At 40.6% G+C, this 16,674-nt stretch overlaps 1 protein-coding gene across 1 annotated transcript in view; it reads left to right on the forward strand.

Moving 5' to 3' along the window:
- The window catches only part of fhdc1 (FH2 domain containing 1), a 32,778-nt gene extending 23,261 nt beyond the window's left edge, over nt 1–9,517 (forward strand). Inside the window, exons 6-12 of the mRNA XM_061730943.1 lie at nt 991–1,091; nt 1,915–1,985; nt 2,317–2,424; nt 3,191–3,261; nt 4,767–4,884; nt 5,056–5,220; nt 6,293–9,517. Of these exons, the coding sequence (XP_061586927.1) occupies nt 991–1,091; nt 1,915–1,985; nt 2,317–2,424; nt 3,191–3,261; nt 4,767–4,884; nt 5,056–5,220; nt 6,293–8,512 (2,854 nt within the window). The 3' untranslated portion in view covers nt 8,513–9,517. The remainder of the gene's footprint in view (nt 1–990; nt 1,092–1,914; nt 1,986–2,316; nt 2,425–3,190; nt 3,262–4,766; nt 4,885–5,055; nt 5,221–6,292) is intronic.
- Nucleotides 9,518–16,674: the final 7,157 nt, after the last annotated feature.

The following is a 16,674-nucleotide window of genomic DNA, read 5'->3' on the forward strand; positions in this document are numbered from 1 at the left end:
GAGGGGCTTCTTGAAAATTACCAACAGCATGTGGTGTGAATGATATAAAGCGAAAATATATAATAAGAAGACAGTGGTATAATTTGGAGGACGCAATTACTCCAGTGGTTTTCATGGAGAAGTATCGCAGATTGAGTGCATACAGTGAAGCATTCATCGATTAAAATGAAAGAAGCAAGAGTCCTGCATCCTATAATTTAAATAATGATACAAAACATTTTAACGCATGTAAAAATAGGGGGTTAAAAGGATGTGGCTTCCCTTACTGCCTAGGAGTAATTGTGATAGAGCTGTTGCTGGTAAATCCTATTTTTTTCCTATCTATACGTCAGAAGCTGCGTTTCCATTACGCTTTTGCACCAAAGAAAATCAAATCTCTGAAAGTTTGATAAAGGTAGCGGTGAAAGGGGGTCTGTGTTTACATTTATCGCTTTTTTCCGAATAAGTATAGCTCCATGTATCTTGCCCTGCAAGACATTTCTTGAAAACTACGAAAAAGAAAATCTCATCGTTGAAGAAATTGGACTTAAACATCTTTCCCTTTTGATAAACTGCGATTGCCGCCACCGCTGTTGAGAAACTAGCCAGATGATGAAGGCAGTGGATGTCAGAGGCAACAAACTATGTAATGTATAATGATTAAGTAGCGTTACAGGGCAACTAGAAGCGTAAAAAGGTTTATTCGATATTTGGGAGTTTTTTCAAATTACTGCCATTTCCATTACAGGGTTTCTTCTTTTATATTTGGTTTTGCATAAATCTAGGGGTAATGGAAATGTGCCTATGAATCCCTTAATTACAAGGAATGAGCTAATTGGGTTTAGTGTAAGTAGTGTTTTGTAAAGACAACTGAGCTCACTGTTGTATTATTGACAGTCATGAAACATGGACTGTATGACTTCAAAACAGTGACAAGAACCTATGACTTGTTAAATAAGGGGATCAGCTGTGTTCTGTCATTTTATTTGAACCCTCTGCTTTGTCTGACAGGTTTGATGTTCGTATCGAAGCCATGGTCCTCCGAGGAGAGTTCTTCCCTTCCTGTGCCGTGATGAGCCGCGAGATCGATGTTGTCCGCGTTGCCACTAAAGGTAATGACACACTGTCTCCCCTACCCACAAACAAAAGCACACACACACTATCGTTCAGATAGGTGACCCAGAAATTTGAGCCGTAAGAGGTGCTTAACAAAAGCGCAGCCATGTAGGGACAGAATGGAAAAAGAAGTCCTGTTTGTTCTGTTTTGTATTTTAGACTTAAATTATGAAATTTATTGGAAATTATTCCAAAATCTTCTTTTTCTTGTTTATTTCAGTTGACAGTTTCTGTGCTTTTTCTTCCAAGCAAGTTCTCACTATTATGTATCACAGCTTTGGATATTCAGTTTTTGTGACACTTAACTGCATTAACAGTAAAATATTACATACACATTCTCACAGTGAGAACAGAGAGAATAAGTATCTCCTCAAACATTATCTTGATATTTAAGAGCCAACCAGAAAAAGTTATCAAACATCTTTTCCAACCACTGCGTCGTTTTAGCTGAGTCACACAGACTTGCCTCTTTGTGCTGTGTTGGATATTTCTTAAAACTCTCCTCGACAGTACCTTGACCTTTTCTCTGCATTGCAGGGCAATCAGCTAAGCACTGCATGAGACACTTAATTGAATCTTTTATTATACAATTTCAATTAAAACTAACATTCACCCTTACTGTTAGCACTAAAAGTAAAGATGATGTAAAAGATAAAGGACTCTTATAGAACCACTGATGAATCTGTACGGAAACATTGTGAATGCCGTTGGATAACACTTTGAAAATGAATATGATGAAAATAAAATAGTGTTTAATGTTTAGTCATTGTGATTGGCTCTGGCATCACTAATCAGGTTTATATTGATCTGTTCTTGTAGAGCTGATGGGCTGTGAGGAGCTTCATGCCATCCTTCATCTGGTGCTGCAGGCTGGAAACATCATGAATGCCGTATGAGCTGTAAAACTTCAACACCACATTTATGTCCATCATGCTTTAATCATAAGGCTGGGATTATTCTGTATTTTATACTAAAACTGGATACAACTGTATTCCAGTTTGTCTAAGTCTGGCTGCGGCCTTCCGCCGTGATCCCATTTACCCTTATTGAGGAAATGACTCCTCATACTGTAGATACACAACAGATAAGCAGATATACCAACTGAGATCCTTTTTGCAGAGGAACAAACTGCATCAGGACAAGAACACATCTGTTTTCAGCCTTATTCATTAATAATAGCTGTGTCACTTTTACCTCTCTCAAATTTGCTTCTGGTCAAAGGGTGGCTACGCAGGAAACGCTGTGGGATTTAAACTGTCATCTCTCCTCTCACTGGCTGACACCAAGGCCAACAAGCCAGGGATGAACCTGCTTCATTTTGTTGCTATGGTGGGTGGAGTTTTGCTTCTTTAATGCATATTTTATACAACACAGTAAAACGAGGCATCAGCAAAGACAAAGTTCTGTACAGTCACTGTATGTTTTTATTGTAACTCAGTCAGGTGTATGCACGTTTTAAGGGGGACTCTGTTGCTAGTAGTAGGTTATCTTTATTAAATGTGCTCCTGTCCCTTGTGCTATCACTTGAAGTCCCAGATTTTCTGTCTGACTCCACCTGTTTTACCCAATCTGAACACTGTTACATAGATGTAAGATATTTCTATTCTTAGTTCAACACTCACAATCACACTCATTATACAGTCGTAGAAGAAGAAACATTAGTTAAATAACCAGGGATATTCTTAAATTATACATTAATGTACCCTAATACTGCACAGGTTTTAGTATCCTCCTGCATTGTAGACAGTTTGTATTTCATGATGGAAATGTCTACTTCAGTAGCTTAACTGGACAAAACATCAAGTACTAAAGTAAAAAGCAAGAAATATTGATCATTCAGTCACACAAAGAGACATCTTTCACAGGGATGATGCTTGAAAAAAAAGCAAAGTCCCTCCACTGCGAATAAAGGAAGGCCAGGTGGACAGCAGATGGAGACAGGAAACGGCAAAGAGCCAAGACTGTCCGACCAAACCATTACATAACTGAAAAAAATAGATAAATCAGTGTAGTCTTTTAGCAAGGCGGGACTTCCACCTTACCTTGTACAACACCAAACATCTGAAGGTAAATTGTGTAACATCCTTTCACGCAGGAGGCGAAAAAGAAAGATGAAATGCTGCTCAAGTTTCCAGAGAAAATTCAGGATGTGCAAAGTGCAGCCAGGTAAGCCAGGTGAAAACTCCAAGCGTGCATTTACGATGAATATAAACATGAAACTGTTATTTGAAAGATAGTGTTATATTCAGATAACTTGGAAGAATGCGCCCAAGTCTCATCTGAGAATTTAATGAAAACATCGGCATCTTCTTGAATCTTTTAGCGACTGTATTGAGGTAGCGCTCGGTGCTCTGATGTCATTGTTTAGACCCGCGGCAGCCCAGCAGTTAACTATTTTCACCAAACAAGCTCTGCATGACCGACTGCACGCTCACAGCGAAGCAACAAGAGGAAGACTACCTACTTTTTACATTACATTTAGCAGACCCTTTCTTCCAAAGTGACTAACAACAGAAGAATACAATCAAAACACAGTTGCATAACATAGTGGAGCTCTTAGCTTCCACGAGACAAGATGTTTCAACTTGAATAATGCCATAACAGATGTGCAAAGAAGAGTCCATGCGGGATTTGACTATATCTCATTAATGTACAGTAATTTAGGATGTCCCAAAAAGCTATTGACCATGTTAAATGAAAAAGTTTTCCTGAGGTCCTTTTAAAATGTCTGTGACCCGTTTTGGTCAAAACACCACGAGGATACAGCACAACAGCTCCCTTCGGGTTCTTTTGAAATCCGCACAGTTTTGCACTACCCTTTTCCAAGGTTTAGTAAAGGCAGCAGGATATGAAATCAGGTGGAGCTAAAGATGCCAAAGCTGGGTAAATCGATTCTCATCTTAGTCTGTGACATCACAGTACCCTGCGAGCCTGAACCATTCACTGAATGATATATTTTCAGTGTTGGGTGGTTCCAAACGATGAGTCAGGGTTGTGTAATCTCAAAGTTGTTGAGATACAGTAAAAGTTACTTTAGACATCCATTTTATTTTCTTTGCACATTTGAAAACATGCTCACAAGTGCAAAAAAGTGAATTTTCTTCATAAGAAATCCCCTTTAACACCAGGTACTTCATCTAAACTGTTGCATGTTAGTGCATTTAAGTGACTGAAATATTGCACCATCATTATACAGTTTTCTTTGATGATCTTTTCAGCTACTTGAATGGACACATTCCTCCCCTAGCAGTAACCTGCAATGGTCGAGACTCAGTTACTGCAGGGCTAAATTATCAGTTAGAGTGACGGTGCAGGTTTTTTATCTCCATGGACACAGCAAAGTCTGGCGTCATTACCCAAGCTTACATCTATCTTAAGTGCAGCGCTATGGGAATGATGCGTACAGCTCGGCGTGACTCTGTCAGGCTCTGTCAGCTTCACAAGGTCACGTCTGCTTGATGTCAGTGCAGCTCCTGCACCACAGAACCAAGAATACTCCTCCCCGTTTCTCGGGGGGATACAGTACCTCCCATCGGTCTTGCGTGGATATTTAAGATTCTAACAATGCATTCAGGAAAATATTGATGATTTGCAGTCAGCTGTGTCGTCAATTTAAATTCATTAACTATGACAAGTTTGTGTTCCCTGATTTATCTGCTGTTTTCATGTAGAATTTCAGTGGAAAACATCGAGATGGAGTTTTCCTCCTTATATGTTCGTATCAAGTCGTTGGAGGAGAAGGTTCAAGGAGACGAGGGGTTATTGCAGCAGCTGGAGCCCTTTCTGCAGGTGAAGTAGCAGTTATGTAACACATTATACACTCAGAAACACACGTAGAAAGCTGGATCCAGGGCACGTTGCACCTCTGAAGCTGCTGATTCAATTGCCACAGATAATTACTGTGATAAAAGTGGGTCGCTAAAAAAGAAGGGCACATGTGTGTTTGATGTCTTGTCTCAGAGCTCAGCGCAGACACTTCAGGACCTAAAGAGACGCAGGCTGGATCTGCGTAAAGAGGGGAACTCTCTCATTGATTTTTTTTGCGAAGACAAGGACACCTTCAAGCTGGATGAGTGTTTCCGCATCTTTCAAGACTTCTGCATCAAATTCAAGAAAGCAGTTAAGGTCAGTTTGGCACTTGGAGTCACTTAGCAGTCACCTCAACCAACACATCGTCATGACCTGGACTAGGCATGGGACGATATGAAAATTTCATAACACGATATTAGTGGACAAAAATATCACGATTACGGTATTATCACGATATTAGCGCGTCGCTTATAAAATTCTTAAAATGCAAGGAAAAACACTAACCGTGGATCAACTGGTTCCTTCAGAACATTTATTCTCAAATCATTCTCAACACAGTGACACTTGAGGTTATGCATTACAAAGTGTAAACTATAGTACCGGTACCGGTACTTATTTGAACTTTCTTTTTTTGTAAGAAAATACTTCCCTGAGAGTCGAAAGAAATAAGTGACAAATAGAAATAAAGTGACAAAGTAGAGCCAAATGCACACTGATTGTATTACTCTCTGAAACTTTAACAGTGGCTGGCTGCCTGCTACTTAGTACGGCTCTCTGGAAAAATAATAAAATAAAGGCACTGCTCTGTAGTATACAAAACAAAAGCTGCATGGCCAACACAAAGATTGAGTGAAAATAAAGTGCCACAGTAGTCAAATGCACACGGATTGTACTACTCTCTGAAAAAATATTAAATAAATAATAATAATAAATAATATTAATAAAATACATGAAAAAAAATAACACTGGCTTCTACCTGGCTGGTAGCCTTGTGTGACCAAAAAAAAATTAAAAAAAATAAAAAATTTGGCGATAATTACAGTACCCCACGATAACGGTATCGCGGCCGTTTTTTATCGCGATATACGATAATATCGTATATCGCCCCATGCCTAACCTGGACACACCATTAAAAGAAGTAAATGTCTGGAAACAGTCAGAAACAATGAATGCATCACATTATCAATCACCATTTGTGTTTATATGAAAAGCCAAATGAATAATACGTAATTTAATAAGTTGTGGTTTGGTCTGATTGCTGTAAGCAAAGATACAGCAGCGGGGTAAAGACTGAATCAGTTACAAAGAGTCTGTTTAAAAGGAAGAGCAGGATTTGTGTTCATGTGAGATGCATCTCTGAAATTCCCCACGTCTCTGTGTCTCTCAGGACAACACGGACCGCGAGTTGAAAGAAGCAGCCAGACAGCGGCGCCTAAAGGAACTGGAGGAGAAACGTTTTGCGTGGTCAGCAGGTGACGACCAGAGCGGTGTATTCGGCCGCAGCAGCAGCGAGAACGACGTGGAAATGCTCACTAAAGAAGGCCTTCTAGACTTCTTCCAAAAGAGGTCTCAGAGTCCACACGGCAATCTTGGACGCTCCTCGAGCGCCCGCCGCCACCGTCACACCATGACCTCCGTAGCAGATCGTGAACTCAAGGGATACCTGGAGGTGTTTGGAAGCACTGGAAGTCCTACCGACTATTACAAGTTTAACAGCCTGCCTCGGTCGGGTCGCCCTGTCCAGCGGAGGACGACCCCCTGGAATTTAGGCCACGACGACAGCCGTGAGCTGGACTGCAACAGAGAGGCGACATCTCCACATGCAGAATCTGAACCCATCAGTCCCTTGGCAAGGTTTTCCTCCTCTGGACTAAACGACGAGGATCCATATCACAACAATAATTACTCCTCAGTGTCAGAGAGCAGTGTTCTGCCTCACCCCTTGTGTGTTTTTCAGAAGTCCACTCATCTTCCTAACTCAACAGTTACCGGCCACATGAATGTTAGCGTGGAGAAGCATACTTTAGTTCGAGGTCCTCGAGCTTTTGACCTCCCCAGTCCAAACAACAACAGCAATCATAACCGCTTTGTCAATCAGGGAGATGTTGTAGTGACAGAGCTGGAAAAGAAGAGACCTTCACCTCCGAAAAGTCTGGACGGCCTTCTAAACGTTTTAGAGAACAGAGCAGGTCAAAAGACAGAATGGGAAGGTAAAGTACATTCTCACTCACAGACAGGGTCTGAAAAGGACAAGGAAGAGGAGGACTGCAGCACAATTTCATCAACAACCTGTGATACTCCACTCCCACTAGATTCCTGCGTGTCCAATAAGAAACCAGTGTTTTACATATTAGACTGCACAGAAACAGACTGCTCTGTTGCGTTGGATTATTCTGAGGTCCAAAGCTCGTCTCTAACAAAAGAAGGCCTTCAATTAAGACCTGACAGAAGGAAGGAACAGGAAATCCAGCAAGATCTAAGCTCTTTGTCCTCTAATGTGGACTCCATGTCACCCAATGACTTGTCAGTTTCAGTCAATGAGTTTTCAGAGTCCAAGTCTGTGGGTGCAGAATATGTGGCTCCACCTGCTAATGCTGAAGAGTGGGACACGGACAGCTGTGACACAGCTGAAGGAAAACAGCCCGTGGAGGAAGACACGCAGAGAACCAGCAAGAAAACGGCTCCAGCTAAGAACAAAGTGACCAAAGGCAGTGGAGGTCGAGGGGTGCGAACGCTGACCAGCAGCGAGAGCCAGGGAATGCGGAAAGTTGTGCCTATAAACAAGCTTATTAGGGCAAGTAGCAGCAAGCGAGCAGAGAGGCCCTTATTGCACGACGGCGGAGAGACACGCCGGCCTCTCCGTGATCAGAGCACCCCGGTGAGAGGAAGGAGTGACAAGACAGCGAGACCTCCTCGACACTCGAGTCTGCCTCCCAATGAGTCAACGGTGCAGAGGCCGGGCGGAGTCACAGGCAGCCTTTCAAGGTGGGCACGCGATTCAACGCCGAGGACAGCTTCCATTCACAAGCCAAACGCAAAACCCCTGAGAAATATCCCCAAGCCTGCGCCTGAGGAGAAGATGTGCCGCTCCACTATGAGAGCCCTTGCCCAGGCCCAAGCGCAGGCTCAAGCCCAGGCTCAAGCCCAGGCCCCCGCCCAGGCCCCCGCCCAGGCCCAAGCCCCGGCTCCAGGCGGAGGTTCCTCCGAGAACAGCAGCTCCCTGACACAGAGTGTAAAGAACAGCTGTGATATCCCCAGCTTTGCCCGTAACACTGTAGCTTCATCTTCCCGGACCAGAAAGGAGCTCCAACCCCTCTCCATCCCCTCCACACCGTCTCGCAGCCCCTCACTCCTCAGTCGACAATCCTCTGCGAGGCAGGGCATCCCGTCCCCCACACCTCCCACCGGTGAGGAGAAGCCGCAAGGGACGAGCCTACGACGGGTGCAAAGCGTGAAGGTGTCCGGCCGTAGCGCCTATCGTAGCGAGACTCCCCCTCCGTCTGCACCACGGGAGGATATCCGAAAGACTTTCAGCTTTTCTGAAAAGTCTGCAACACCTAAAGACTCGTTGACGTCCAGCAGAATCACAAAGCCGAGCTGGAAATAAAAAACAAATGTGGAGGAGACTAATTGCAGAAAGAGGAGCAGATAGATAGCTTTTTGTTTCATGTAAAGTGATATTTGCCCTTCTATCCGCCCATAAAATGCAAAATGCACTCAACAATCTGCAAAACTCATTAAGCTAACTTACCTCTTAAGGTTTCTCCGGTAGTTGACTGTTTCATGTTAACGAATTGCAAAGAGCAATGATGCAATGAGTCTTTTCATGTTTCCATGTTGTTGATTTTATTTTTTTTAACTAAGTTGACAAACGGCAAATTGGTGCTTGACACAAAAGCATTTTTGCCTGCATAGCTGTCTGTGGACTGCACGTGTTAGCGTCCACAACGATGTTGACGTGAAAAAACTGCTGACTCACTTTGTGATGCTGCTAATTAGCTCTGACAATTCAAGACTGAGTTTGAGTTTCAGTGTCTGCTTTCATTCAGGGTCTCAGCGTCTGCTGTACCTTTACCTTGCTGCTCTTAGGGCTGTTAGAATTGCTGCATCTTTTATTTTGTTCTTTGCTTGATACCTCACAAAGATCCGTGGCCTTGTACCAGCAGAAAAACAGCTCTTTGGTTCTGGTGTGACGATGTAGACAAAATTGGATCAGTTTTAACACAACTGTAATGTCACATGTTTGAAAGTCCCTGGTTCATTAATGTTACTACATTATATGGTAGAAGTTATTATGCCAGTGTATGCCAACTGTGGTACTTCCTATACTTTGTTATGTCTGTCAGTAGTTTGTAAATGTGTTATAACTCTTCACTGGTATCATCGAGTTGAGATGTTTTTTTCTGTTTAGACTATACATGATAATGCTCTTTAAAACAAAATAAGTATGAAAAATGTTTGAAACACCACTGAAAATCTCACCAGTTGTGATTATTTTGACAATCTGATCTAAATTAAGGGTGTCATGTCATGTTTTCTTTTTGAATTCAAACTTTAAATCTGGTTTGGTTGCAGCAATTTTCGTAAATGGTTATAGTTCCATTTCATTAATCCTCATCCTCACAAGAGCTCAGAGTTTGTCACCTAATTTAAAGGAGCATGAGGCAAGAATAAGAAATGAGACTCGTTAGCGCCACGACGACCGTCGGGGTTCCTGCAGCCAACAGCGAAGCCGGCACGGGAGCGCGTGTGTAATGTGATTTTCAAATCAAGCTCTAAATATGACTTACAATGTTATCTTACCTGGTCAGTAGGAAATGAGCCATGTCAGCATCTGTTTTCAGTCCCAATTCAAGTTGAAGCTGCCTCCATGACTCATGAACTCATGAACGCGTATCCAATGTTTACTCGTGTGCCGCCGAGAACGCGCATGCAGCGTCATGTGACGTCACATCCGCAGGACAGCGCGGGAAATTCCGGTCCGGAATTGCAGCACATTTTGCAGCACACAGCCTGTTCAAGGCAACGGAGAGATACACTAGAGGACTCATTCTTTTTGGTTTGGAACGCTTCATCTGACATTATTACTAGTAGGGATGTCCCGATCAGGTTTTTTTGCCCCCGAGTCCGAGTCCGAGTCCTTTGATTTTGAGGACTTGCCGATACCGAGTCCCGATCCGATACTTTTATAAAACAATAAAAAATGAAGAAGAGAAAAGAAAATTATGCAGGATGACCCTTTTATTATATTTTAACATGTGTACTGTAAACTGAGCACATAGGAGGTAGGCAGCTTGAACATTCTTAAGTCAGTATAAAAAAAATTTCTTCACATTAGAAGTAGAACAACTACTAGTGCAACATTAGAACTAGGTTTGTGGTGTTAAAAGCAGCTTTGTCCTTGCCACCCCTCGAAATCCCCATTTGACAAATCTTACAGTTTGCGACAGCATTGTTCTCCTCGTTCACTCTGAAGTAATTCCACACAACAGACATGATAGCATAGGGCTGCTTCAGCTTCAAAACAAACAGGCGTGCTCTGCGCGCATGCGCAACGCAGAGCCTTCAACGTAGGGTCTGGCGTAGGGTGCGCGTCGCCGCGAACCCTACGCTGTAGACTCTGCGTCGGTGCGACGCGGAACCATAAATCAACGCACACGTGGATGTCGGCGCCAGTGAGTATTTTCACCGGACTTCGGCATATTTTACCGGACAAAGTCCGGCAATTACCGGACAACGGAAACCCTGATATATATATCCGATTCCTGATCGGCTCATAACGTCCGAGTCCGGATCGAGTCTGCAATCACGTGATCGGCCCCGATTTCCGATCACGTGATCGGATCGGGACAACTCTAATTACTAGAACACTTAAAACGTATACGAATTTTTTTCATAAATCCTGCCTCAATCCTGCCTCATGCTCCTTTAAAAAAGAAAAGGAATTTTAATGATATTTGAAGAAAAGAATACAGTATTGCTTCAAACTGGACAAAATAACCAGAAGAAGTTATAAGTTTTGTTTTATATTGCATAAAGTGAGCGCTCACATGGTTGCAGGAAATAGGTTTGGTACCTTTGGAATCACTAGGATCTCTGAATAGAGGCCGATCAGGTTATAATCAGAGACAAATACAATGTGACTAAAATAATCACAGCCCAGCAGTTTTTGTTTGTTGTTGTCTTTTGTTTTCTATGTTTAACACGTGTAGGGGCAGATTTACTCAGTTGGGCAAATAAGTGCATGTCAAAAATCCTAAATCGTGCCATTTCTTTCGGTCTTTTAACTGTGCTGATCTACAAACGCAGGCACAACCCGCCCACTTCAATAATGACAGGAGCGTTCCACATGGAGCCGCTCAAACTAGTACAGGGACACAAACGCACTAATCTGTTGTCAATCAGGAGATTGTAACTGACCAATGTTTACCGCCACAGTGCAGAATATATGAGCTGGAACAGCTCGAACATTTATGATGCGCTCAAAGAAAGAAGAGTCAAAACACGGATCAAAGGATAGTGTCGACTAGGGGTGGGTATTGGGAAGGACCTCACGATACGATACGCATCACGATACTTGAGCCACGATACGATACACATTGCGATATCCCGATTATGCGATATCCCGATTATTATATTCTACATAGTTCACCGAAAAATTTAAAAATGCATTACACATCTTAAAATCCAAGTTGTATATATGTACATCAGATGATAGTGATGGATTTTAAAATCCGAGTTGCACGTTCATCAGATTATAGTGACAATTCATGGGACAAACTGAGTCAAAACAATGTTTTATTATAACTATACAAGCTAAAGTTACAACATATTTGTATATGTTTTTCATATTATTTACATCATATGAAATTAACATTAAATTTAGTATGAGGTTGCTTTAATTATGTGGCAAATGATAATAAACACAAGAAAGATGGTACTAAAACCAAGGACAGGCACAGTGATCAGTCAGTATAGATATAAATCCATAAATAAATAAACCTCTGTCCATTATTTTTCATTTTTTAAGGACAGGCAATTGTGTTATATAAAAAATAAATAATAAAATGAAATAAAACGTGAAATAAAACCTGAGCTCAGTGCAGGGCCCTCCCAGGGTTGGTAGAGAGTGGCAATGCCCAGGACTGTCACTTAGGTAGGAGCACTGGGTGATATAATGGGAAAAAAATCGGGGATAAAAAATATAAAAAAAAATAAAAATAAAAAATCGATATTGAATCAGCTGGAAAAGTATCGCGATATATTGCCATATCGATATTTTTGCCCACCCCTAGTGTCGACCAAGACTTCGCTTTTCAGTTTAAATACGTTCAAATATGTAATTTTCCTCTTTTTTTTTTATTACCACAACGCACATAAGTGAGGAAGAGTCATGAAAGCTAATGCCTATTTCCATTAGCTGGGTTCTGGGTTAGTGTTCATGAGGCTAAATTGTTGATGTGCGTCTCCATTATCAGGAGCGGCAAGAATTTCTGGGAACCGTGAGGGGACTGAAACGCGTTCTGAGAGCGGCCCTGGGACCGACATGCTGATGGTTGCATACGCTGTGAGGCGGATATGCCGTTGTTCAGTTGTGTCGATGTCCTCTTTGAGTTGGAGCCATGTCTTCTCATTCATCACAACCACAGAGCTGCAGCGAGCAGCTCAGCGTTGATCTGGTCGATCCAGTTTTTATTTTCTTGTTGTTCCTTCTTTTTTGCCATCTTCTTGTTCTTTTGTGTGTTGGAGGCTGGCTGATAGTGAAAGTGGTGCATTACCTTGACATGGAGGTACGGAGCAGTAGTTAGCGAAGTCAGTGAGCGTTGACAGTGTATGTGAACAGTATTAAGAGCTTGTGTGAAGCGACTTGAGCGATAAACAACAATGGAAAATGTTTCAGCAGCAAGGCAGTCAGAGAGATGGACTTAAACAATCAATATATCCATCAATCAATCAAATCAAATAACTTTATTTATCCATTAGGAACTTCGTTTGTGTAAAAGCATCAGCATCAGTGCGTGTACAGTTAACATATGTGACAGGACAATACAAAAACAAACCACACAATCAATGTAAAGCAACATCCATTGGGCAATCACAAGTACTGCTTAAACTTAGATGCTGTAAACCATAGCATAGATAAAATAAGAGAGAACAAAGAGATAAAAAGAGATAAAAATTACTTTTTCATCTTCCGCTGTGATGGTTTGTCTCAAGCCTTGTGCGGGGGTTTGGTGGCAGCAAAGTTCTCATCTACCAGTCTTTCTTGAGAATAGCAGAGGCAATTAAACTAATAACACTATTAACACTAAAAAACAATGTGTTATTAGTGTGATCATTTTGTTTGTTTTGAATGTGTCTATAATGTAGTTTGAGGATGAGAGTAATGTGTAATGTAATTGTAATGTGTGAACTATTCAGAGATCCTCATGGTTCCAAAGGATTCACAACCTTTCTCCACAACTGCATTTCTTTTCTTTTAAACAATCTTCTCCTTCACAATAAAACTATACATTTATACTCTTCACAATGAGAGGTCTTCTAACGTTGTTGCCAGACTCAGACATTGATGGGTGGAGGAAAAAAGAAATCCAGTGTTCAATGAGTTTTATCATCATCTATATGTATCTATACTGGATTTATACTGGTGTGTATTATTTCACACTGTCATAGGATTTCATGTCCGTCCTGTATGTTTCTTTTGTTGAAAAAATGTTTGATTCTATCATTTTTTTATGGCCACAAATATCTTCAGTGAGTGCTGTTGAATAGCTTCCTGTGGTTTTCAAATATGTTTTATTGTTTTACAGCAAAACAAAAAAGCCCTCTATGGTTTAAATGTAAATTTTGTTTATGCCACTTGCCTTTTCGATCGTGTTTTGTTATTGCAGTGATGGCAGCAACACACACGACAGTACATTACCTTGAAGCTAAATGTAGCCGGTCCATTCCAGCAAGAGAGTAGAAACTTAAGAATTTTAAGCTAAGTGCATCAGTTTGTGCATAATGCTATTTTCTATATATCAATATTTTATCATATAACAAAAAAAAAAGAAAAAGAAAGGCGATAGATATAAGTATGTGAGTGCAGTTGTTTTAACATGATCTCCATCAGACAGCTGAGAGCTCCGTCCTGCAAGGTTGACGGCATGCTACGGGACCGGGTCTCTTCCTGTTCCCTGTAATGCAAATGAAGCTGATGGCATACAAGATCCAGTTTGTCTCGCTTGTGTGTGCGCCCTTCATGACTTTTAAATTTAGATCCTCTATCACAGTATCGGTGTAGAGCTGCAACACCCGAGCTCTCACCTCGGCCTTTGGTTGGCAGTCCAGATCACTTCCATCAATATTTGGAAGCAGAGCATCGTATCTGTTTGTTTATCTTTAACGGCAAATTAATGTTTTCAACATGGAGAAAATGACTTTCAGTTTTAAAATCATCAGGCGGATCCATGACATCAGAAATCATGACCTTGTGTGCAGATGTTTAGCAAGGGTGACAACTCAAAGGTCTTAACCTATGATATTTAAATGTATCTCCTCATGTAAATGCACCGACACTGGTGAAATGTATTTAATCTTTTAAAACATAAACTTTACAAACTAAAGAGGAAACTTTGAAATGTAAAAAAAAAAAAAAAATGGGATTGTTAAATATAGAAAAGTCTGTATTTCACGTTATTTTGTGCTGTCGGAAATCTTAGAGAGGCTTTTCTGGGTAGACCACGGTTCTGTGAGCGCGGCTCTTTGTGTATCACACAATGCCCCCTGCCGCCACCTCTTTAACCATCGAGAATCTCACAACGGCTGCCCTTTACCGTGCAGCTCACTGGCTTCCAGCAGCAGAGCTGCTGTGGAATTTGCATACTTTATTACCGGCCGCAACTTCCTTTTCAGTTGGCAGTTACTATGGTAACAGCCCAGACTTCTTTTATCATCACAAACTAAAGGCACACCAAACTGAAAATGTCACCTGCAGTGCCCGAGCTTTTCCCATGCTGAAGTGCATTGTTTTTGTGACTGAAACCTGATAACATTGGTGAAGTTTTTTGTTTTGAGTCCTTATGGGCACCCACCAATGCTGTTGCTGTACTACAAGTGATTATTGATGTAGAAATATTCTTTTGGATGGTTTTTGTATTGAGGAGAAGAAGAATTAGATGCGGAAAGCTTTCATCTGATGTGAATCTGTAGTGCAAACTTTGTTGTGTCTCCTGTTGTCGCCACTAAAGCAAATAGGTGTTTGCCTGCACTGCTCGGACGTTTATAATCTGAAATCCCACCATGAAAAACAAAAGACTGCTCACTGGACAGCATGGCTGAAAATGTCATAGTTCTGTTACAGCTTATACCTCTGATCATGACACTGGAAAACAAAGAAAAATAAATTAAAAAAATTCAATAAACGTATCTGTTGCTGGAGACTGGAAACGTGTCCTTGGTGTTTCTTTTGACACAACAGATGTGACAGAGCGGAGAACATGAATGCAGTGTTTAATCTGTCTTCAAGATTTGCACATTTAGGGGAATAGAAGGACATGTTGCAGTCAGAAATGTTTTGTATTGAAAAGATCAAAATCAGGTAGTAATTATATAATTTTCTTGAGACAAAAAAATTTAAACATTTCTGTCTACTTCTCACAATAAATTGATGGTTAAATATACTTTTATTATTATTATTATTTTTATTATTATTATTATTATTATTATTATTATTATTATTATTATTATTATCGGACATTTTCACTCTAAAAAATACTACACATTTTTATTTAAATATTACTCTATTCATTTACATATTTTGTTAACGTGTGCACCTTTAGTGTCTCTGAAGCTACCCTGGTTTTGTTTGTGACTTCCAGTCATCTACATGTTTGTATGTGCAGCAATATCTATTGTCTTAAGAATTTCATAATCTCTTTTGAGCCAATAGTCTTCCATATTCATGTTGAAATAAAACTTGTTAGATATCTGGTCCTTAAAATAAATAGGGCTACCATTCACTACTGGCTGTGAGTTTATTAATCCATTTTGTTCTAATTCTACTTTAAAATTAACCTCAAAACATTGAGGGTTACATTTCTGTTAACACTCACGAAGGCTTTTCTGATCAGTTTTCTCAATAAAGTGCCATATTAGTCTCAAATTTGTTCAACTGAGTCTATTTTTAGGACTTAAGCTATGTGAATGGACAAATATAAAATACTAAAGGCTTCATAAAACCAGATCATCGTTTGGAATTGAAGTGATGACCTCTTTCTGCCGCTAGAGGGCAGAGGAGTATCGCGTTGTCTCTTCCTACTTGACCATAACTCACTGCAATCTCAGCCATGATGAATTTTCATATAAATATTTGATTTATCAGAAAAACATACAAAAGTACATTTAAATTTACTAACAATGAATAAAAAACTGGATCAGCCAATTTCACATTCATCATATAGTCCTCACCATGGCACAAAGATTATTTTTGAATTTCTCATTTTATACCCCTCTGAGGTTTCCTTATAATAATAAAAAAGTGGATCAGAAAATTTTGCATTTCAGGATATTTCCAATTTCATTAGCTGTTTGGTGCAGACTGGTGCAACTGTCCTTGGAGTGCCTGAAAGCATTAAAAGTAGTTATGGAGAAGACTATGTCAATTATTTATAAGATATTCAATGCAGAGATGATTAAGAACAGTAGAAATAAGAGGAATAAATTATGTGTTTATTTTAACTCTGTTGAAGCAAAACAGTGAAAGGAGAAAAGATTCTTGATAAATAT

The sequence above is a fragment of the Cololabis saira genome, chromosome 1 (assembly GCF_033807715.1).
Source record: "Cololabis saira isolate AMF1-May2022 chromosome 1, fColSai1.1, whole genome shotgun sequence".
In the NCBI taxonomy this organism is placed as follows: Eukaryota; Metazoa; Chordata; class Actinopteri; order Beloniformes; family Belonidae; genus Cololabis; species Cololabis saira.